This window comes from Poecilia reticulata, linkage group LG22, assembly GCF_000633615.1.
Source record: "Poecilia reticulata strain Guanapo linkage group LG22, Guppy_female_1.0+MT, whole genome shotgun sequence".
Classification (NCBI taxonomy): Eukaryota; Metazoa; Chordata; class Actinopteri; order Cyprinodontiformes; family Poeciliidae; genus Poecilia; species Poecilia reticulata.
The window spans coordinates 5,944,831-5,967,203 of NC_024352.1; the positions used below are offsets into that span (position 1 = coordinate 5,944,831).

The following is a 22,373-nucleotide window of genomic DNA, read 5'->3' on the forward strand; positions in this document are numbered from 1 at the left end:
GAAGAGTGATGGGGTTCGTACAAATAACGCGTCTCAAACGATCACAACGCCGAGGAAAAGGCACGTTCTGTAACGTAGTCGTGAATATTCACGCAAACAGCGTTGCCGTGACTCTCAGGAGCTGCGACAGGACAGGACACGACACGACACGATTTACGGCCTGGTAAAAGCAGCTTGACTTAAAGCGATCCAGGCCATTGAGGAGCAGCAAAGCATACCTGAACACAAAGGTTGTCTATCTTAGTCAACCTCGAGCGGACGCCATATGTTCCCGGTTCTTCCACGCGAGCTTTCCGCGTCTCCTTTGCTTATTTCATAACTCACTCTCTCCACAGCCTTCACCGGCTCCGTGTGCCTGAGTGGTACCATAAGAGCCACATAAAGACGTCAGGCTGCTCACCTCCCGCTCCTAAACATGCAGGTGATAGATTCAGTGACTGTAGTAAAAACAAGCCTCCTCCTCCTCCGCTCCACTCCTGGGGCTGTTTATTCTGGCGACTCGTGAGCMACCCTGACGTTATGCCTGTTTAGAACCGCTGTTCGCCGCCGCCGCCGTCCGCGCCAAGCCCAGGGTAAACACATGACTTCAGTGTTGTGTGGCGCTGAGCGGACCCGGTAGCCAGGCTCTGCAGCACCGGAGGGAATAATAATCAGCATGTGAATTCCAGGGAATCCAAGCGGAGTGAATAATTGAGAGATTAAGGAAGATGACTTGGAAAAGGAAAGGTGGTGGTGGTGGTGGTGGTGGTGGCGGGGGGAACAAGAAAAAAGACTTTGGTGATTCTTAGTTTCAGGGTTTGCTCTTTTCTCAATACTTCTACCATCTCAAGGTCAAATCAGCAACAGTATAACATGGAAACAGAAAGTTTACAGAGATGTTAGAGCAGCTAATAACGGGATAATGAGTCAATAATTGAACAAATAATTAACCTAATTGTTAAAGAACTTGACTTGTGTTTCTGTTTTGTCAAAATATATTGTGGCGTTCACTGCCATGACAAGAAAAGTGATGATRAAAAGTATCTAAAATACATCACAATCTCTTTGAGTATAAAATTTACACTTGAAGCTAGAAATATATACACATTTACACAGAATCTAAAAAAAACACAATACTTTGTTACAATGACCGAAAGTCNGTTAGAGCAGCTAATAACGGGATAATGAGTCAATAATTGAACAAATAATTAACCTAATTGTTAAAGAACTTGACTTGTGTTTCTGTTTTGTCAAAATATATTGTGGCGTTCACTGCCATGACAAGAAAAGTGATGATRAAAAGTATCTAAAATACATCACAATCTCTTTGAGTATAAAATTTACACTTGAAGCTAGAAATATATACACATTTACACAGAATCTAAAAAAAACACAATACTTTGTTACAATGACCGAAAGTCRTTCTACTGTATTTGCTAAATGCCAGACTAAAAAGTAAACATTCGACGGTTCATTTGTTTTGCASTTTTCTGGAGATACTTATCAAACAAGTTAACTTGGGTCATTTTGGTCATTTTTCTAACATTAGGWGTTTCTCCACAAATTTATGGCAACATATTGCTGGAGATTTCCTCCTGACAAAACTCTTGTAACTGAGTCAGGACTGTGAGATGCCTTGCTCACRCGCATCTTTCTAGCTCTGACCAAAACATTAACCTTGTGAGTGTAAGAGGTTTTTCCTTCAAACATATCCGTATTTGCCTTTACAGTTCATCCCTGGTCTTTGTGGGCTCCCACAAGCCCGTGAACAGTGGCATTAATACATTAGACTTCCTCTAAAAACATGTAATACTGCCCATTTTAATAGTTCAAAGATATCTTAATGTGCATTAATAATCACAGTGGAAACCGTCTTAGTAATACGGCAGAAGCTAACAATATTCCTTATTTCTGCTCTTAGGGGAATGGTGCTTCTGGAACGGCTGCTTTGCAAACACCAGCCAATAGTGAGTCAAGCAGCATTGTGCCAAAGTATTTCATCTTCCCCAGCTGTATTTTTTACATTTTTATTTTTAGATCTGCTCGAYGGAAAAAAAATCTGCGAATTGGCAAATTTTTTGCAAATAATTTGGAATCTCGTCCCGCAAAGAAAAAAATACACAAATATGGRGAAACTGAACCACAAACAGAAGGGCGTCCACCGGAAGATTACAAAACTACGGCGTCATCATCTGTGCTTTCCCAAACTGTTTAAAGGCAAAGTAGCATGTAACCTTCTGCACTTTACGCAAGTAATCAAAATTCAGTAGCAAACAGTTTTAATTTGTAACRAAGAACTGGAAGAACAAAGAATACTTTTGATTACTTAAAGAAACACCAATGTATCTATGAAATAAGGGTTCCCTGTCCTTCCATGATGGATAATCTTGCAGCTAAAGATGAACAGTGGCTAAGTGACAGTTTTAATACATGGTWTAAATGTGTTTAAAGCTTTAAGCAGTGTTGGTGAGAGCAGTGCTTACTGAACAGTTTTGTCCCTTGCCTTGTTCCTTGACTGCCGCTTGTCAACGAGCTTCCTGCAAAGAAGAGGAAAACGAAAGGAATCAAACTCGATGGGCACCTGTCTCATTGATTTATCTGGTTAAATCCCCGACAGTCTGAAACAATACACAGGACTCTCAGTAGTTACTGCACTCCTGACAAAAACGCGCTAGTCTTAAAATAACTGTCATTGCAATAGCGTCATCCTATAAAACCATCCCTTTAATTTGAGGGTGTKTATTTAGTGGGACCACATTAAATCTTAAGGAATTATTGCTAACAAATTCAGCAGCGCTGCACACATAGCTGCATTATATAATTTTGAAACATTCCAAACTTTTTTTTTAGTTTAACTRATGACTTAAGGATGTTCAGTAACTTTAGCAACTGGACTGGAGAAATATACCACTAAAATGACCATTTACAGCTCAGAATGTCGTATTTCGTACAAATAGATGTTTATAGGGGTGCACCGATTGCAGTTTTCYGGCCGATTACCGATCTTTTAAAAAGCTTAMCCTGCCAATTCCAATTTGGCCAATACCATTTTTTTTGTCTGAAATGTTGTTCAATGCAGCAAGAAAGTTGTTGAGTTGGCAACACTGGGATCACTACCGGTCTGTCAGTCAAACCTTTGTCACTGGAGAGCAAAAGAGGACTGTGGTTGATTCTTAGACTTTTGCCAAGCTAGATAAGGTGAAAAGGTGGATAAGATCAGCTTCATGTGTAAAAATCRGCCGATCACCAATCTCCCAAAATTAAAGAAATCGGCACCGATAAATCGGTGCACCCCTAAATTTTTATATTAAAAGTTTAGATYATAACTTGCATTTTTAGTGGTGCCTGAAGTTGGATATCAAATTTATGACATTTGTTCTTTAATKTGTTAGTGTAGAACCAGTCAGCCTATCAATGCCTGTGAAATAAAAACTACCTGGAATATTTTTTGTTATTATTCAAACTTTGGATTAGGATTTTTTAAATAATTTTTTTCAGCTTCATCAGAGGGTCATCTTGTTTCCCCAGATATTTATTTTAGAATGGGAAAGACAAAAAGGGCATGTTATTTAAATAAAACACATAAGTCTCAATAAAAACTATTACGTTATCCTCATTCCAGCTAATTGATTGGAAAGAAAAGCCTTTGATTTGTCCTACCATCACAAAGATAAATGTGGGATTTATGATATATATTGCTGAAACTTTAACTGGAAGCGTTGCCATGGTGATGACAGATTAAGACTGAGTTTGAGTTATAAWGCAGAATCTTTTTACAATCAAAGAACATTCTGGTTGTGTTTTCACAACCAGAACAGGGCATTTTTCTGTGGTGGTTGTTATTTTTTTCAACATTATAATTCAGTCATTTCAGTTTAAAACAGTCAAAAACTCTCGTCGGCTTTAATTGTTAAATTGCTGACATCTGTTGACATCTGTCAGTGGCTAAAAATATGAGTAAATTCCTCATTTAAGTAGCGTGTTAGTAGTTGGATAGAAATGAAAAATAAATACRAAAACCTCTTATGGCAGGGCATTCATGTAGTTAATGCTCGTTTGGGACACAACTCAATCTTTATATATTGAACTGAATGTTACAAACTTCCTCCGACTTTGAAGACATAAGATAGTTTGTTGTTGCTATAAAACATAATGTTGCTGTTCTGAAACTACTTTCTAGTAATATAACGATAATGGCATCATTATGCAAGAACACATTATCGCAGATCAATAAACTTTCAATTCTAATAAACATATAAAACTGGAACTGGAATACATTTTAAATACTCCAAGTAAATAAACAAAACAGCTGGAATAACAAATAAAATTAGTTATAAACTTGATATAAAATTGTCCTTCAAGAAAAAAAAGAGGGCCTAGTTGAGGCCAAAGCACCAGACTTAAGACTTTTGTTGTCCACTTTTTGGCAAAAAGAGAAAAACAATAAATCATGCAAATGGAAATTATAGAGCTCATTTTAATTCATCATGTGATTAATTGATACGTTGATTTATTGCTTATTGTGACGGGACAGTTGCAATAAAAGAGAAKGCAAACTAAACCCCTATTGGGTAAAAGGTTCAAGTAAAAAGTGAGCAAACACTAATTTCACTAAATGTTTTTTTTGTTTTTATAGTTTCTTTTTTCTTTAGRTTATGCCTCCGAATATATTTTGAGCTAATTTAGGGCCATGAAGTTAAAAATATTTGAAACTGAAAAAAAAAAAGATTTGAAACTGAAAAATTATTTTGAAACTGAAAAAAAGTTTGAAACCAAAAAGAAATTTTAAATTGAAAAAGATTTTAAGCTGATTTCAAACAAAATTTTTAGTTTCAATTTTTTTTCTTTTGAACAAAATTGGAACCTTATGGCTCCAATTTAGCTCCATAAAAATAGAACTACAGTTCTATTTCACACTTTACAGATCTATACCAGTAAAATATAAATAAGATACTGAAGTCCAACAATGTGTTTTATAAAAAAAAAAAAAATATATATATATATATATATATACCAATTCTCGGAAGAAACTTCTTCTTCCCTTACCGTCTTTGCTGACACCGAGGCAGCCTTTCAGCTCCTGCAGCGAAATAGCCTTGTCCTTATTCAGATCACAGTAGTCGGTGAACTTGCGGGCACATTTCTTAGGTTTAGCTTTCTTCTTCAGGTACCTCTTGAAAGGTTTGAGTTCCTTCTTGTTGATGTCATTGCTGCCATTGTTATCCAGCTGGGCAAAGTACCAATGCACCACTCTTTCCTCCAGAGTGTGACTGGGATCAGGTTCAACAAACCTAACGGGGATTAGAGGCAGATATGTGAAAGGGCTACACACACACCGAGGCAAAGGATTAGCATCTTTATGTTGCTCTTTATTCAGTCTTACCTCCCGCCACTAGAGGGGGCCGGTGAGTTTATGGCTTGCACCATGTCGGTTGTGAGAGCGTCTAACAAGCTTGTAATGAATTCCCCCTTCTTYCCCTCCGGGCAGCCTGATACAAATCAAAGACAAAAAAAAAAAAAGATATACGCTAAAATTACCTTCCGCCGCTAATTTGGGTCATTATGGCACAGTGAGGCTGAAGCACCTCGACACCAGGAGGACGGATACCCAAACAGAGACCGTCTGTTAGCTCAAGGTAAATAAAGGTTCACGTGCTAAATGCAGGTGACGGTCCGGTTGTTTTCGTAAGAGAACAGAGCCGAGTCACATGGAGGGAAGTGGGAGCTTTTTGTCAAGCGGCGCAGACCCGTTAACTTTTATGACATAATTCCAAACACCTCRGGTAGTTCCTTTTAATTACCCAGATGTATGCTTTTTAAGGGCATGCCTAACCGGGGCAAAATTTTTCCTCCTAATTGTCTTTTGTAGCGTCGCAGCGTCACTGTAAAAATAATRCTCTATTTTTAGTCGTGTTGTTCTTTCTTATCTGTCTTGGTACGAAGCTTTTTATYTTTATTTTTTAAGGCTACATCTTTTTTACCATCCACGATTGCTCTTGTCTGTTTCTCTCTCTGGCTCAGGATGTTCATCCGCCAGGTGATTCCAATTAGCATTTCGCGCGAGAGAACAAGCTTGAGGAGGCACTGTACCTTGCTGTGCCTTCATCCAAGTGTAAAATTAGGTTGTTGCACAAACTAGCAACAAAATGTCAAGGACTTTGCCACACAGGGTGGCGTATGGGCGGTAAAGTCCTGGCGGAAGTATCTAAAACACTTGAGTGGTGCTCTCACGTCAGGTCTCACCGTGTCATCGTTTTTTGATTTAATCAAGCGTTTCTTGCTTCAATGTAGATTTAACTATTCTCCTTTTGAGTTTTTTTTAATGAGGCTTAATGTGTGACTAACTGACTAAAGTTGACAAATGGAAACCCTTAGTCGCAGGAGATGAGGTCCTGTGGCCATGTGTTGTAAGAATGTAAAAATACATCAGTAGCTGCGTTTCCCATTAATCACAAAACTGCGCAACTTGAAATWGCGAAGATAAATTTCCTTTCTGGAAGCATGACAATTATGGAAAAGATTAAACTCGTGGTTGTTAAGTTGCTGCGTTGGGATGAGGTGGTTTATCAGCCGAATCAAAATATATGAATATCGACATCGCACGAGTCTGGTGATCAATAGCCAGACGTTACTACTGGTGAAAACCACGAAGACKACAGTCATTTTGTATTTTCTTTTTGTGTTTTTTTTTTCTCTTTTGAACAGTGTGCAGCTGGCTCCAYCTCTCACAGGACCCCACCGTTCATAATAAAGTTGTCTGTCATTCAAACATGTTGAACCCGTATCTGTTACGTAAAGTCGCCGACTACACAACGCCGCATATGTTCTCGAGTATAGCGGCTCCAACGGTTGAGTAAGACGCTGATGTCTGATGGATGAATGTAGTTCATGTAGCTGTTTACATCCATAGCTACCATGGTTTTTAATGACTTCTCMTGTGAACTTTTACCAACTTTTCCTTCCCTGCCACAGCATAATATCACCCTACTGTGACTTTATAGAAGGTGCAATTTTCATAATTCAACAGTAAAATGAAACCTAAACTCATAAAACACATTGTAGCTTGTGGCTGTGAGGTGATTAAAATCAGATAAAGGTTTGAGCGGTGATGCAGAGCAGTGTGTTTGGGTTTGTTGTGATGCTTCATAACATCCTTCTGCAGTACATAAAAATGTCCCCAACACCCCCAGCCGCCCCCCTTCGCCCTGCAGCCCCTACCAACTCAACACCCCCACCTCCCATAAAACCTGCCACACATCTGCTGCACAGTCAGGAGCCTGCTCCGCTCTGTAGACCCACCAGATGGGGATTTAAATACGAGATCCAAAGAAGCTTTACGCGATGGCGAAACAGAGTTAGCTCAGCGATGATGACGGCAAGTTACAAGTTCCTATTTTTTACAGACTTTTTCTCTCCAGAAATCCATTTTTTATTATTATTTTTCATAGAATTCACTTATCAATATGTTGCAAAAGTATTCATGCCACTTCAACTTTTTCTAATTTTATTTTTATGACAGATTAACGCAAAGTAGAAAATCACTGTGAAGTGGAAGGAAAACGATCCGTGGTTCTTGAATTGGTTTGGTTACCCGAAAGGATCTAAAAAGTGTGGTGTGCACATGTATTCAGTCCGCTTTTACTCTGCTACCCATTGTACCTCCTTCTGTGTGTAATTTAATGTCAGGATAAATCCTGTTGTTCTTTGAAGACCTCGGTCACAACTGAACACCAGAGTGACAACCACAGCAGCTGCAGGGTTATTTTTTGCAGGTTTTAATCATTAAAGGTTTGTGAATTATCACAAACTTCTCCTAAACTAAAAACATATTTTAATTTACGTTTAGAGCATTTATAATGCTTTTCAATAAGTCGGTCAAAATCCTAATCTGACCCTAGTTACTCCTCCCGTCTCCTGCTGTTGGAAGTCGAGACCAGCACAATTGTTTTTGAGTGAACCACTTTGAAATTGGTTAACGAGATTAATGCTGCTTTGATCAGATTTCACTGTTTTAGAGGAAAAACACAGCACATAAACCRCTGAGAGTAGTGGCAAAGCACGCAGAAACTGGCCAAGGTGGATAAAATGGTTTCGGGAAAGCCCAAAAGAATCGCTAATGTTTTTAACGGGGCGGCATTGTGTGTTTTCCAGGCAAATAGTGCCATTTTATAGCACAAGTAACTATGTTACCTTAAGTTGTTAATAAAATTCTGTATACATAAAATATGACTTAAAAGAAATTTGACTGTGTAATTTAAAGCTTTGAAATTGGTCCTCTGTTTCTTTAAGAAGCTCCTGTTTTTTCTTCACAACATGGCTCCTCTATAAACCGTTGAGCAACGTTTTTACCATCGTTTCATTGGGAAGTAGCTGGTACAACAAGCTCAGCTGATGCTAAGTTCCACCAGCTGTTTGCCAATTTCGCCTGGCTAGTCTGAAGGATCTGAGTGGGGGAGTTGCTGCTTTGTGAGACTGAAGCTTTGAAACTGCAGGTCCAAGGAGGAGCTTCGTCCTTGAAGGCGGAGCAAAGTCCCCCCAGGCGTTCTGCACAGCTGAATGGTTGCCACGGGAGATTCAAAGATTTCTCAAACATGCATGAAATAATCAAAGCAAAACTCCAGCTACGTTTTTGATGAGGGATTAACATTTTAACAGAACGTAAAGCTGAAATGAAGTTGATTTTTACATAATACTGCCYCTTTAAAATGTTCAAAATATTTGAATACGTTTGCGTGCCAATACAATTTTTCACTTAATTATTTTGTCTCCATATCTGGTCRAAAAWGTCAGGAAGTGAAATTTCTCCAAAGCGAATCAACGTGGCGTGAAAGAGGAAGGGAACCTTGCAGGGGCCTGACGTGGAACGGGTCCTCYGGATCCGCCACGTAAGACCGCGCGTCTTCGTCACACTCCGGCGTCTTGAACCTTTTACAGAGAGACAAAGACGGGTTTYATCAGAGACTGAAAAAGAAAAGGAAGCATCCAGGGGATAGATTCACACAGACACATTAAATAAGAGTGATTTAACATAACTCACAGATCAAAAAGGAAAAAAAAAAACTAAACGAGCGTGATATAATTCTCACTCATTCATTTTGCTGCACTTTGTTCTGCACACATAAATAAATGTTTTAAAATGCCCTCATGGATTAACTGACAAAGATTAACCTTGCCTCTTATTAAATCTTTTTTTTTTTAATAATATACTCGAGCCTTTTTTTTTTTTTTTTTAAAGAAGCATAACAAACTATTTGGCTTTCAGTCTGGTATGACTCGTTTTTTCCTGGCTGTTCTTTCAGTGCTTCTTTGAATGCAACGAGAAGTGGAGCATGTGTGCCTCATTTTTACTTTCTCAAATCAACAGCGAGTTGTCATGTCTGTTTTCTACTGTCTGCACAGCCCGCGACCAAACCCTGGACACTGCTGTCCGGAGAAAAGAAACCGAGGAAGTAAAAGAGAAGTGGGAGCATTGCACCTTTAGATACAGAAACAATCCCCTCAGGAGAGTTTTCTTTCCTGTTTTCTTGAAATGAAAGTAAGAATTCAGCCCCGTTGGTCCRAGTTATGACACACGAGATTCATTTGACACTAAAAAGGCATCAGATGGATTCACAACTTTGACACGTTGTGTATTAAAACGGAAAATATTTACTTTTTGTATAATTTGACATTTTATTTTATCCTGTAAAACACAAGCCGTCCTCTGTGTCCGTGCGCTCACACGCGTCTACGGTTGTCCAAACATCTATTTGTCTCGTTTTCTCGTTTGAGGTCCGATATCCTTGTTCTCAACACAAACTGAACAAGACACTGCTTATGCAAACATTAGTTTAAAGCATCATTATTCGTCATATTTCTGGTTTTGGAGATCCCTCTAACAAAGACCAACACAAAATATAAATATAGGTCGCTGCCAACGGCTAAAAGCAAAGTAAACACCAGAGGCTGAACTGAAAACACAGGCCCTTTCACAGGCTGAGTGTTTACAGCTAGCTAACCAATACTGACATCATTGCTTGAAATTATTCACTTTGCTAAGTAAACATTTAAGAGAGGCCTGGGTCTAAAAGTTGGAGTGTTTATTTTTATTTTTTTCTTTCATGACAAACAGCAAGATTTGATAAAGAGATTCTTTGAAAACAGCTCACACAGGTCGGCGCGTTGAAAGATGCGACATGTGGGTCGAAACGGAGAAGAAGGCAATGCTTACCGCCATTTTGAACAGTGCATGCGTGTTGGGATGAAGGGTGAATTAGTGTCATTTATGCTACCTGCCTGGACGGGTCAATTACTTCAGACTTTTTGTAGTACTGCCTCGGGATGAAAGTTCAATGCTTGATGTTTCCATGACTACAGGAATYTCTTCCGGGAACTAGGGTATTTTGATAGTTTTCTTGCGTCCTATTCCCAAAATTCACAGCTTTGAACTGAAGCTTTGCTCCCACACTGAGACACTGAGTGAAAATCAGTCAAAACTGACAGTGGGTGAAAGTGTTTTGGGCTTCATAGTGAAAAAACTCTCAAAATAATAGCAACGCTAAAGTAAAGTTYCTGGGATTAAAAACAAATTGTCAATTTTAAGTACCTAAAAGGGAGTCGATCAGAAATGAGGGGCGCCTGCAATTATTTTGAGACACTTTGAGTAATTTTCATTCCAATATGAGTAAATATTCATCAGTGCAGGCAGAGCATCTGCATGGTATAGTGTTATCAGGCTATGTTTAAACAAGACCGCTGTCCTGGCTGTATTTTCCAATGTTGAATGGGGAAGAAGTTTCACGTTTAGACGGCACCGCCAGGACACCTTGACTCAGCTGTAGTCGTCGTTCCAGACCACTAGATGGCGCTGTGATTTCAGCATGTCACAGAACACGCATGCGCTTTGAACCCTTAGCTTCCACCTCATAGTGTATCCATCCAACACATTTATCATTCTTTTTCTAGTTGTGAAATCTAAAAAGTGTTTTGCTGATGGTTTGTATCTGAGGCTTTAGGGGAATCATTTCCTGTGAATCATGTTTCACTCAGCAGTTAATCTAATTGTTTTGGTTTAGTTGGAGTAATTTAGCTTAAAAGTTGTTTTACCTAGCTTAAGCTTTGAAGCTGACAGCATAATTTAACTTTCACAACACCAGGCAGGTGATTCTTACCAGTGAATTATACAGTTATCATCAGTAAACTAATAAAGACCAAACCAGTTGTTCTCTTCGGTGTCTTTTTGCTGAAAGATCTTACAAGGTTGAGGTTCCGGGGATGGGCCGTCCTGTGTCCACTAAAACACACCAGCAGTAACCAGTGTGCTGATGGCACTGGACTGGTTTGTAAAGACCTCCGGACCCACAGTCCGGAATGATAATGGACTCCCGAGAACTCTGCTGAGCCTCGTTCAGGGCGTTCTGTCTCTCCTGGTCACAAGACGGAACCTTTTCTGGAAAACGAGTTACAGCAGAAAAACAGAGAAACAAGGTTGGTCAATAAAATGCAAAAACATGAAATCTTACCAAAGATTTCTGGTCTAGTTTCTAGTGAAAATATCTTAGCATGCTTGAAATGAGTCAAAACTAACTTGTACGTAATTTTTCAGCTAAATATAGGAGCTTGTTATATTAAGTCACCAATTCCTTAATATTGGTTTTAAAAAAGTACTAGTTCCACTGGCAGATTAGATTATTTCACTTWTAACAAAATATTTTTCACATGTTAAGAGTAAAATAATCTGCCAGTGGATCTAGTATGTTCATGGTTTAAAAAWAATGAAAATTGAGTGTCTTTTGAAATTAGAATAGATCTACGATGGCAAATTAGAGCCATTGRTGATTAAAAAAGAAAATGTCTGCCAAAACAGACATTGTCTGAGTTTGAAAAGTAAAAAAAYTGCTAGAAAAAAAATCTGAATTTTTTTGAGTAATTAATAAATTTTCTAGAAAAGACATGAACATTTCTAAGTTTCAAGGTAAAAAGTTTACGACTTTTCAGAGAATTCACAAAAGCCAAAAACTTTCGACGTCTAAGAAATGTTTGTTTTTTTCCCAAAAAATATCTGACAACCTATAAACTGACTTTTCACTTTTCAWACTAAGGCAATTTATAGAGAAATACTGTTTTCTCTTTTAGCACTAACACACCATTTTARCTATATTCTGCTTTCTGGAAACACTGAATTTTGGGGTTTCATTATCTACAAGCCACAATCATCAAAATTAAATATGTTATATTTCACTTTCTGAAATTACCGACAAGGAATACTAGGCTTTTTCACCACCTTTTATTATCTGAGACGTTGTACAGACAGTGTTGCAATGGAAAGGCTTGAGTCACGTCCAGCGGCGGTTCTAATCCCAGCTGCCAAGCGAGATACCAACACAGAACTGAATGTGTTCTGTTGAGCCTCTCATGTCAAACACCCCCATTCTCAAAGTAATGAATTAAAACACTTTATTATACAGAGTTTTATGCTGGAGCCAAAAAAAAATTAAAAGATTCTGTACATATTTTACAAATGAAAAACGGTTCATGCTGGAAATCCTTCGGGTTTGTGCGGATTGGAAATATCCATCCTCCCTGCCTGTCATGAAATTCTTTATTTCCAATCATTTTTYTCCTTGTTTTGTCAATTTCTAGTTTTTCTTTTGTCAGCAGGGACTGGAAGAGAGAATACAAACCCTCTGGAAGTAAATATCCTAAAAAGGAAAACTTACACAGACTGGGGCAATTTGCTCCATAGTTTTGGTTGATAATAGGCAGAAAATGACCATCTAAAGTACATTTAATGAGCTCGTTTTATTCATCCCACTCTGGTCGTCATTCAGGTGAGACTATTTACAAATCGTGTCTTCCTTCCTTTTTCCTTTTTTGTATTCTGTCCTCCACTTCCCTCCATCCCGTCTCTTTAAACCTGCTCTCCTCCCTCCATCCAGTCACTTTCTCCTCTCCGCTCCAATGGCTTTCAGCTGTGGGCTAATCGTTGCAATATTGTTTCTAGGAAGCCTCCAGCAGCGGCTGAAATACAGTCGGGGAAAACCGTGCGGAGGAAGGCTTGTAGGTGCATGCGTCGAGACGATGAAGGGTTCGGTCACGGAAAATTTCAGCTCCTTTCGCAGCTTTTCAACACGTCGTTCATTATTTCCCCCCGACCCCGTCTCTCAGTCTTCGCTTTTTGTGCCGAAAACTCAAACAGATGTGAACGCCCCGGCACCGCCCCGAGACAAAAACGRTTGGATCAAAAGACGAAAAAGACGAGTCTCAGACGGGGAAAGTCCACGGCTAGCGAGCGCGGTTCCCTAAATGACGGAGCGCTTTCCAGACTTTGAACGCGTCATCAGATTCTGGCAGCGACGCATCTGTTKGAGGGGAAAAAACGGACTTTGCGTCGGTTTGCCTAAGCAAACACTCTTCGCAAACATTTACTCCGCTCCGCCGTCCGTCACAGTGGAGGGRTTATCCACAGACACGGACGTCGCCGCTCTTGACTGGTTGGTTAAGACTCAGGCTTTTCCAGGAAAAGGGGAAAAGCTGTGAAGACTTTGAAACGGGGAGGATTCTTCCACCGTGCAAAGAAAGCAAAGCATCGTTACAGATGACTGTCTACCCTTTTAAGCCGCTCTGGCCTCAAACACTGGCAGGAAGAAGCTTCCCATGAAAACACAAGTCACACACAGCGACTAGCGAGCTGGTAGCTAAAGCGCTTATTTAGCTAAAGGTAAACAGAAACATAGTGCAGCTCAAGTGACTTCAAGTTTACGAATCCTTTTCTGCTTGGAGATACCTAAAAATACATCTGAAGGTCTGAAGAGTTGGCTAAGAACTTAAACAATTGAAAAACAGATTTAAAAAAGTATGCAAACTGTAAGTTGTGGTTATTTTACAATTTTTAGGTTGTTCGGGGACTGGGAAAAAAAAGCAAATGTCCCAATATACCATAACATATGGCAGCGCAAAAATTGGAGAAAAAAAATAAATTGCAGATGTTTTCTTTATATATATATTTTTAAAAACGTAATAATTTAATTAATTTATCAATTTAATTACAAATAAAGAAATTAAATAAAGAAAACTCAGCGAGATTTCAGATTTTTTGCGTCACCTCTTTATCAAAGAAATATTGACTACAGCATCTTTACAGATGCTACTTTAGGTAAGTTAAGCTAACTTAACTTACCAAGGATTGAACATGGAGCTTTACTGTTGCTAATATGTTCTCTCCTTCCTGTGTCTGCTACTGGTAATTCATAAAAACATCCTAACATYTAATAATCTGAGAGTAATTACTTTCCATTCCATAAACAGAAGCGCTTATGATTTAAAAAAAAGAATTTCAAGAATATCCACCTCGATAAGAAGCTAATGGGTTGAGTTCAACAAAGCACAATTTCTGAATCACTAAACCATCCGCTACTTTTCGAAATTCACTAATTGTCCATGCGCTTGGCATGTTTCCCCCCTGGTGGCCGAACGTACTTGGCGTCTGCTGCTTCTTTGCACACTTCTTCAACTCAAGAAACAGAAACAAAGCGCAGTGTGGAGTTACAGATGCGGACGCACACTTCGCTCGCGTCTCAGACGTGATGACAGCTCCCCCTCGAGCTGGCTTTGTCCGTTTGTCCTTTTGAGGTCTTCAGATGCTAACTGGAAACAGGAAGCCGGAGTTTCCACMGAGCTTTCAAAGAGCTGCCACTGCAAATATCTCTGAGAAACTCTAGGTCTTCACCGAGCGCCAGACCGCAGCTTCCTTTGCTGCGTTGCCATCAGTCAAAAGTACTTACAGAAACACARGGCGCAATCACTGGGGTCTTCTGCTGTTTGCAATGAAGCATGAAATGCGAGATGAAATATGAAAACTGAGTTCAGGAAGSAAATAAGACGGGTGAGGTGATGTGTGTAGATGTAAAGCAGCATCATGAATTCAAAATATCCGTTGCRTGAAGGGAAGTAAACAAGCAGATTGACAATGGACCATGTGGATCAGAGATAGAGTGAATGTATATTGAAATCAGAGTCAATCTCAAAATCTGTCCYTGTTGATCACATCTGACTTCACTTTGTGGCTGAGATGCTAAACAGGTCATTAAGCTGATGTTGGAAAAGAAAGAGAGGAGTGAGGAATATAAAGGTCAACTGCGATATTCAACTGAAATATAACAACTCTGTTTTCCACATATTATGTTACTTAAAATTTGTAACATTTTAACTATTAGTTGTTGTTTGTCTGCTTTGATTTGCCTATTTTGAAACAGACTAAAGGAAACTGTCAGTAGCAATCACTAATTCAGCCCTTAGTTTTCCACAAAGTCAATGTTACTTTTGGTGAACTTAACTGGTACTTTCCAAAACTCTCCAGAACTTTCTTAAACTTTTCAGGTGTTTCTCGTAAAAGTTTTTTCCCCAGAACTTACCTGGTACTTTCCGGAACTTTCTTGGACTCAAAAAGAGTCTTAAGAAAATCTAGAGATWAATTTTTCACAATTAGAAATTACTTCCATAGAAAAACTAACACATTTTGGAAAGTACCTGGGAAGCTCCATAAGAGGTCCCAGAGAGTATCTGGTAAGTATGAATGAAGTTTCATAGACATTACTGGAAAGTAACCGTTAAGTTGTGAGAAAGTAATACCTGGTTCACACGGCAAGATTTTAAAATTGTCGGCCGATTTTCAAAACCCGTCAGATTTGGTCGCACGGCAGGAGCAACACAACACACACAAACCGATTTCACTCGCCACCAACATGCAGATTTCAGATAGGAAATCTCGCAAAATCTCTCGAGAACAAATGTGAGGTCACAGGAAACGAACATGGCAGACTGGGAAGAAGCAATGGCGAAAGTTTGTGGACTACGTTTAACAGAGAAAAGGCAAAACGAARATGTTTCCAACGTCCACTKGACTCTCTGCGGTGCTAAGGCAGGTGTTTTGTCTTCTGTATATTTTAGATTCCCCCTTCGTTTTTCCGCCACCTCGCTTTATGATTGGCTACACATCACATTCAACAGGCTGTGCTGTAGTTTGTCTTTGGCGAACATCGACAGTCCAACATGCACAATTTCAGATCGGAACGAACCAGATCACTCTTAACACATCACACACGGTAGGAACAATGCAAAAACACTCAAGTGTTTTGTTTTGGTTTCTAGTGCAAATATCTTGGCGCACTTGAAATAAGAAAACAAACTCACAAGTAACTTTTCASCAAGATGTAGGAGCTTGTTTTAAGTCAATAATTGYCGATAAATACTATAAAAATAATCTAATCTGAACAGAAGGGAGCGTGCTGACGTTGTCAGAGGGTGTTTTCTAGTCTCACCTTGCCTTCTGGAAGTGGAGCCGTTCTGCTTATTCTCCATGTAGCCCAGATGTTTTATCCATAGTGTCGGAGCAGTTATCTCTGCGGTGGCAGCATGACAGAGGAGAGGTCAATAGCATTCACAAATAGAGGTATTTACTTTAAWATAATGTCTAACTTATTCAGCAGTCTGGCTTTTGCTCACAAAACCAAACTTAAAACAGCATTAAAAGTCAAAAGACATCAAATATGAAATGCAATTTTTGACATCTGGATATTTCCATTGGCGTTTTTCTTTTATTATGTTTTTGAAGAGAATAGATCTTAGGTTTGGAAATGAACTTGTTGACAAAGTACGGCTGCTGCAATTTGCTGGAATACGATGAGCCTGAGCTCACAAAGGAGCAATTATGCGAGCCGCGATTGACCCTGGAGAGCCATCACGGGTCTGTGGTATGCGCATTTAGTCGTCGAGGCGACCGTCTCGACCGTACTGTAACGGCGGAAGAGCTGTAAGGGAAAGCTTACCTTCGCCCTCAGGGGGGATGTGGGTCTCCATGGTGGGGGTGGGCTTGGAGCCGTCGTCTGGGTTGAGAGTGAGAAAGAAACGGAAGGAGACTACCATTATTGAGATTAATACAATCTACTCTCCAGAACTGTTGAATGGTTGGGATTTGCACATGGCCCGGCCAAGAGAGAGAGAGACAGACGGAGAGAGAGAGAAAGAAAGAAAAACAGACAGACTGAGAGAAGGAATGACAGACAAATCACAAGACAACCACCCACCCGTGGGTGCCTGTGGAAGCCCGCGTCTATAAATCACTCACAACATGATCGGGCTGCGCGTTCAGCGGGCGGCCTCAAACCTCCACTCAATATCCACGTTCAGCTGCAGGTAATTCAAACGACTTCCATCGTCACAGCGAGGGAATCAGTTGATGGTTGGTTGACTCGAAACACTAGAGCTGAGCAGGCACTGAGGCTGCGCTCAGTTTCAGAAGTAATGTGGTCTTTGTGCACATGAGGTTATTTAGAGTAACTGGTGATGAGCTAAACATCAGGTTATTGCGCCAAAGACCTTTTTGGTGTCCAAGTTAAAGCTTCTCTTTTACTGCAGATCAGCTCTTTTGATATTTGYGAGAGTTATGAAAATGTATGTGTTATAAATAGTAATAACATAGCTTATGTAGTATAAATGWTACACTTAAGCACCAAGTATAGTCATAATATTTAGTCGTGGCTAAATATTATGGGGTTATCGCATCCATGACTGTGTGATACAAAGACAGCCGTCCACATCAAACGTCGACATTAGCAAACTTTTCTTCGTMGCAAAAATAATGATAAAAAATTGAAAAAAAAATACATTTTTCAAATTTGAAATAAATATTTACACGTTCTCCTGGAGAATCAGATCTCCAGGAGAACGTGGTGACCACGGCTCTAAACTGTGGTCACCACAGAAATATTCACCACAGAGCCGTGAGTATTTCTTATTTCTAAAACTATAATTCAGGGATCAGAAATTTTCAGGGGTTGAATGATTCCATCTGAACAACTTTACAGCTGCAAGTTGTTGCGGGGTTTCACGCTCACTGGATTAAAACTGATTGGTACTTTTCTGCAGGCCTGAGGTTTGAGTTATTCCAGCACCTTAAAGCTACAGTCAGCAACTTAAAAAAATTATATTATATTTTTTTTGTAGGGCTGTCAATCGGGCTCGTGTACACGCTGCTCACACACCCTTTCCCCATGCCTTGCTCTCTGCTATGCACATCAGAAAATAAATCAAGAAAAGTGATCAAATATCCAGACAGGATTACGTTAGGAAATGTTGTTTCGCTCACGTTCACTAAAGATGCTTCATTCAACCATTTTTAGAGGCTTGTTTTATTTCATTTTGAATCTATAAAAGATTGYGCCRTAAATTCTAGAAGCGTTTTTGTCGTGTCACCATTTAACAATGAGAAACGAAGAGTTTAATTGTGTCCTCACAGCCCCCTTATWAAATACAACATTCATACCCTTGATAATTTCATGCAAATTTCCTCATTGGCGCTTTACCATTGATCTTAGAGAAGCATAGCAATGTAATTTGACATAATGCTGCGAGCTAAAATCAATATTTAGACATGCTGGCAGAGTCCTGGTCCAGGCTGAATCATATTTAACTGTGAATTAATCTGCCTAGTTTACTCACCCTGTTTGCGGTTTCGCAGCATCTGGAACATTCCTTGGGAAATAATTATGTCAAAAGCATACAACAGAAAACGTTTCAACATCACAGCGGAAACCTTCAAAGTGAGATCAAGTGTCAACACATTCAAATAATTTACAAACTACTAAAGAAAATACTCAAAATCTTCTATTTGTTGGTTCTTCCCTCCAGTTTTTGAGAAGTTATGAACTGTSAAGGTTTTCACATACTAAAAGAAATGGGTTTTTACTGATTAAATAATATTTTAAACAATTAAAATACATATTTTAATGTATAACTCTTAATAGCAGCCTTGAACAGTGTCTTCCTGTTTAGAAAGAAGTTAAATTGGCAAAAATAGGTCTCAATTTATTTTCTGTTAATAGAAGTTTACTTTCTAATAATATACAAAAGAAACACTAGATCAACAGGACTTTCAAGTGGAACTTCAAAACACAAATTAGACAAGTTAAAATATATTTCTTTGTGATTTTTTTTTCATTCATTTACATTGTACTCTAAAAAGAAAAGCAAAAAAATCTGCTCAAATGCATTCATGAATAATTACTAACAGTTGATTTTAATTCTTCAGAATAGCCATCAACTGTAAAAACTTTTGTTCTTCTGTACAAAATGTCATTTATTTATTAATTTTTTTTTGCATGCTTTCACCAATCCTAACTGTGAATATTCACGGCTTCCCGTTGCGGCACCTTTTACTTGTGCAAATATGGACTTTGTGCATGTTAGGCAGAGCAAAACTGGGTCAAAAGACCTTTTGAGCTGCTTTATCCCAACACGCAGAGAAACAAACAGAGGACATGCAACAGATCTCAGCTCACCTTTTCTACCCGCGTTCGGGGGCCCAGGCGGTCGGTCGGTTACTGACCCTGCGACATTTGGAGGGAGGGGGTGGGGGAGGGGGGTTGGAGACACAACAGAGAGTGAGCAACGCTTCCAACGGTGGAAACAGACAGTTCTTCTGAGGACCTTCACTTTAAAATATTTCAATTGGATTTCGTTATTCTTCTGATTGTCTCTAAGCTTGTCGGTCGACGCAGGACRAAGAAACACGACACCAGCTGCGCTTCCATTACAAACTGTCGATATTCTGCTGACGTYGGAAGAAAACGCAACTTCAGCAACTGCTGTGTTTCCATTCAGTAAGAATCGTAATTAAAGTCACATGTGAATACGTTTGTTCGACTCGATAAGTCATCCTCCAACTACTTCCTGTCGTCTTCTTCTTCGGCAWCATCCGGTTGTCGATCGAGTGACTGGTGCGATGCGAAAAAAGTGTTTCCATTGCAGTTTTGCGAAATAAACCAATTTTGKTACAGCCACTTTAGCACTAAAACAAGGTTTTTTTGTTATATTTTTGCCACTAAGCAAAATTACTTTCGAAATGCCAGATTGCGCGATGACATGGTCAATGGAAACGCAGCTAGTGTTCAACATCTTGCTGCAGAGGAAACCCTATGTTAGTACTTGATTGTATCCTATTGGAGACWTTKCACCCGTTTCATCAGCCTCACACCAACAGAGACCAATTTTCTGGAAAATTACTGGCAAAAATGTTAAAAATGTATTTTAATTTCACTGYATTGGTCCGGCGCATGCAGGGAGTCAGTTTCATGCATGGATGCTCTCGGAGAAAATGCATCAAATGATCCAACCAATCACAACAGAAGGTCAAAGGGCAGAATTTTGAGTGAAAGCAACTGGAAGAAAAACTTACTAACTGAGAATCCACTCCTTCCAGCATCAGTTCCCATATTTTCACTGAAGTTTCCTGCAAACGTATGTGAGATGATTTACTCGGGTGATCGAGTCAAGTTCGAGTCCAGCAGGTCTAGTTATATCGAGAAGGRAAAAACAAAAACTAAACAAAAAAAACGAGGGCGTCGTGTTTCGGATGCAGCGGTTGAGCAGGATCAGGTTTGCTACGCCCAGATTCTGCTCCCACCATCATACATACCTTTGCAAGAAACCATGAAGATATCGGACCTCATGCCGGGCAGAAAGGAGGCTGGTGACGATGACTGAGTTTTAGAGTTATTCAAGATGGACATCGAGATCATGTGTCCGGTTGAAGAGCAGAGAAATTTGGGTTTTCAGACATTTTTCCCCCAATGATTTCAACCACTTTTACAAAAAAAAAAGAAACCATTTATGTCAACAAAGGCTTGTAGGATTTAGACACAGTACCTGGTAAAAAAAATCACTTTTCACAGTGTCTTTGTGTTTTTGTATTCAGCTCTCTTGAGTCAGTGCTCAGAAGAACCTCCATCGTCAGCGACCGCAGCTGGAAGTATTTTTGCGAACGTCTCTGCCAGTTTTTTCCAAACGTAAAGACTTCCATTCTCGAATGGGAATGGAAATAAATGTTAAGATCCAAGTCTTAAAACGAGTTATCAGGTGGATGTAGATCTAGACTTTGACTGGGTCGTAAACCGCTCCGTTGTAGTTCCGGCTGTATCTTCAGGGCCATTGACAACGTAAGATGGTAAACATTTGCCAAACGGGATTTCTTAAAGCATTTCCTTGTGTTTCCGGCTTCCTCGTTCTTGTTGAAATAAGAAATTGTTTATTTCACAGCATGATGTTGCCAATGTGCTGAATAAAATGTTAAAAACTCTGGATATCGTTTCGTAGCTCTGTTTTAAACTTCTCCACAACCTGATGCCTGACCGATCTGCTGCGTTTCTTGGTCTTCAAGATGAATTTTGTTCTTTAGCACACGTCGGACACGTTTACAAAAAAAAGCTTGCATGCATCCTGAGATCATATTATGCACAGAAGGACTCGTTTTTTTATTATTTTTTTTATTTAATTGGGTACTTATGAAGTCAATTAGTTGCCCTGGATTTTTTTTAGGAGTATCAAGTTAGACGGGGCTGATGAATGCCAGATGTCTCAGAATTTTATGAGTAAAGACTTTTTGTTTTTATTTGTATCACTTTCATTTGACTCCACTTTGTGTAATCCAAATGAAACATAGAGAAAATACGAATAGTTTTCCAGGACGTTGTTTGTCAGAGGCGATAATTAGGCAAAGGAGTTTTGTCACATATTTCATTTGCTGGASTTTGGTCAAACTGAGCGGCTAGGTTCGATTGCTTGGCAAGCTTGAGCTAGAATAAATTCTTAATTACAAAAACAGTGTGATTAATACAAGGGTGCGATTCTGTATTTTTTTTATATCGATCTGATACTAAATAAAAAGAGGGCTYGTATTGCCAATACCGATACTTATATTGATACTTTTTATTTTAATTTGATGTGTCAAACTTCTGATCTTATGTGTTTTTTGTAGTTTTTCCTTTAAATTATTTTGTTCGAACCTCACACAACATTTGGAAGAAGTTTATAAGTATCTAAAACAAACTTTTAGAACATATTAACCATGCGTGGGCAATGCAAACTAACAGTTTTATSGCAATATTTTGTGGTAATATTCTGAAAACGACGAAGATTGTTTTTTTTAAAGCTTTTATTTTTTAGGTAACTTTGACTGACTGCATGGTTCAGCATTCATTGTGCCATAAACACAAATAATGTTCTTGAAAATAATTTCTATTTGAAACGGGCTTCTTTAGGACACCACTTACTTAAAATAAAGTGAGATTTCTATCACTAAACTGCACACAGCAGCTGCACCTAATCATAYTTTTCTTTTATTGATATTTACTGAAACTCTCGTGGAACTAATACTTCCAATCATAATCTCAGTTTTTTTTTATTTACCTTCAATAACTGGAATGTATCGAGACATCCATAAGTTGAGATTTATACCACGATAAAATAAATTTCACGATAAATGATACAATACATGCCCACCCCTAACATTGACCTGACAAACAGTAACYACAGGCAACCAAAACAAATTAGTCTGCATTTTTTCTAAATAAAGTAAAAAA

General features: G+C 39.0%; 1 protein-coding gene across 5 annotated transcripts; it reads right to left on the minus strand.

The window, feature by feature from the left end:
* Positions 1–2,241: 2,241 nt before the first annotated feature.
* On the minus strand, positions 2,242–20,400 carry smoc1 (SPARC related modular calcium binding 1). 5 transcript variants are annotated; one of them, XM_017302590.1, is made up of 11 exons: positions 20,192–20,400; positions 19,296–19,343; positions 18,457–18,489; positions 16,785–16,874; positions 16,278–16,358; positions 11,215–11,407; positions 8,822–8,904; positions 5,363–5,468; positions 5,151–5,270; positions 5,026–5,059; positions 2,463–2,516 (listed from the first exon to the last, which is right to left on the minus strand). In XM_017302590.1, the coding sequence occupies exons 1-10, from the start codon at positions 20,226–20,228 to the stop codon at positions 5,053–5,055; spliced, it is 798 nt and encodes a 265-aa protein (XP_017158079.1). In that variant the 5' UTR covers positions 20,229–20,400; the 3' UTR covers positions 2,463–2,516; positions 5,026–5,052. The 5 variants fall into 5 exon arrangements, with proteins under 5 accessions (XP_008397108.1, XP_008397111.1, XP_008397109.1 ...); XM_008398886.2 differs by having other exon boundaries at positions 2,242–2,516; positions 5,026–5,270; positions 20,192–20,342; XM_008398889.2 differs by having other exon boundaries at positions 2,242–2,516; positions 5,026–5,270; positions 16,785–16,841; positions 20,192–20,323.
* Positions 20,401–22,373: the final 1,973 nt, after the last annotated feature.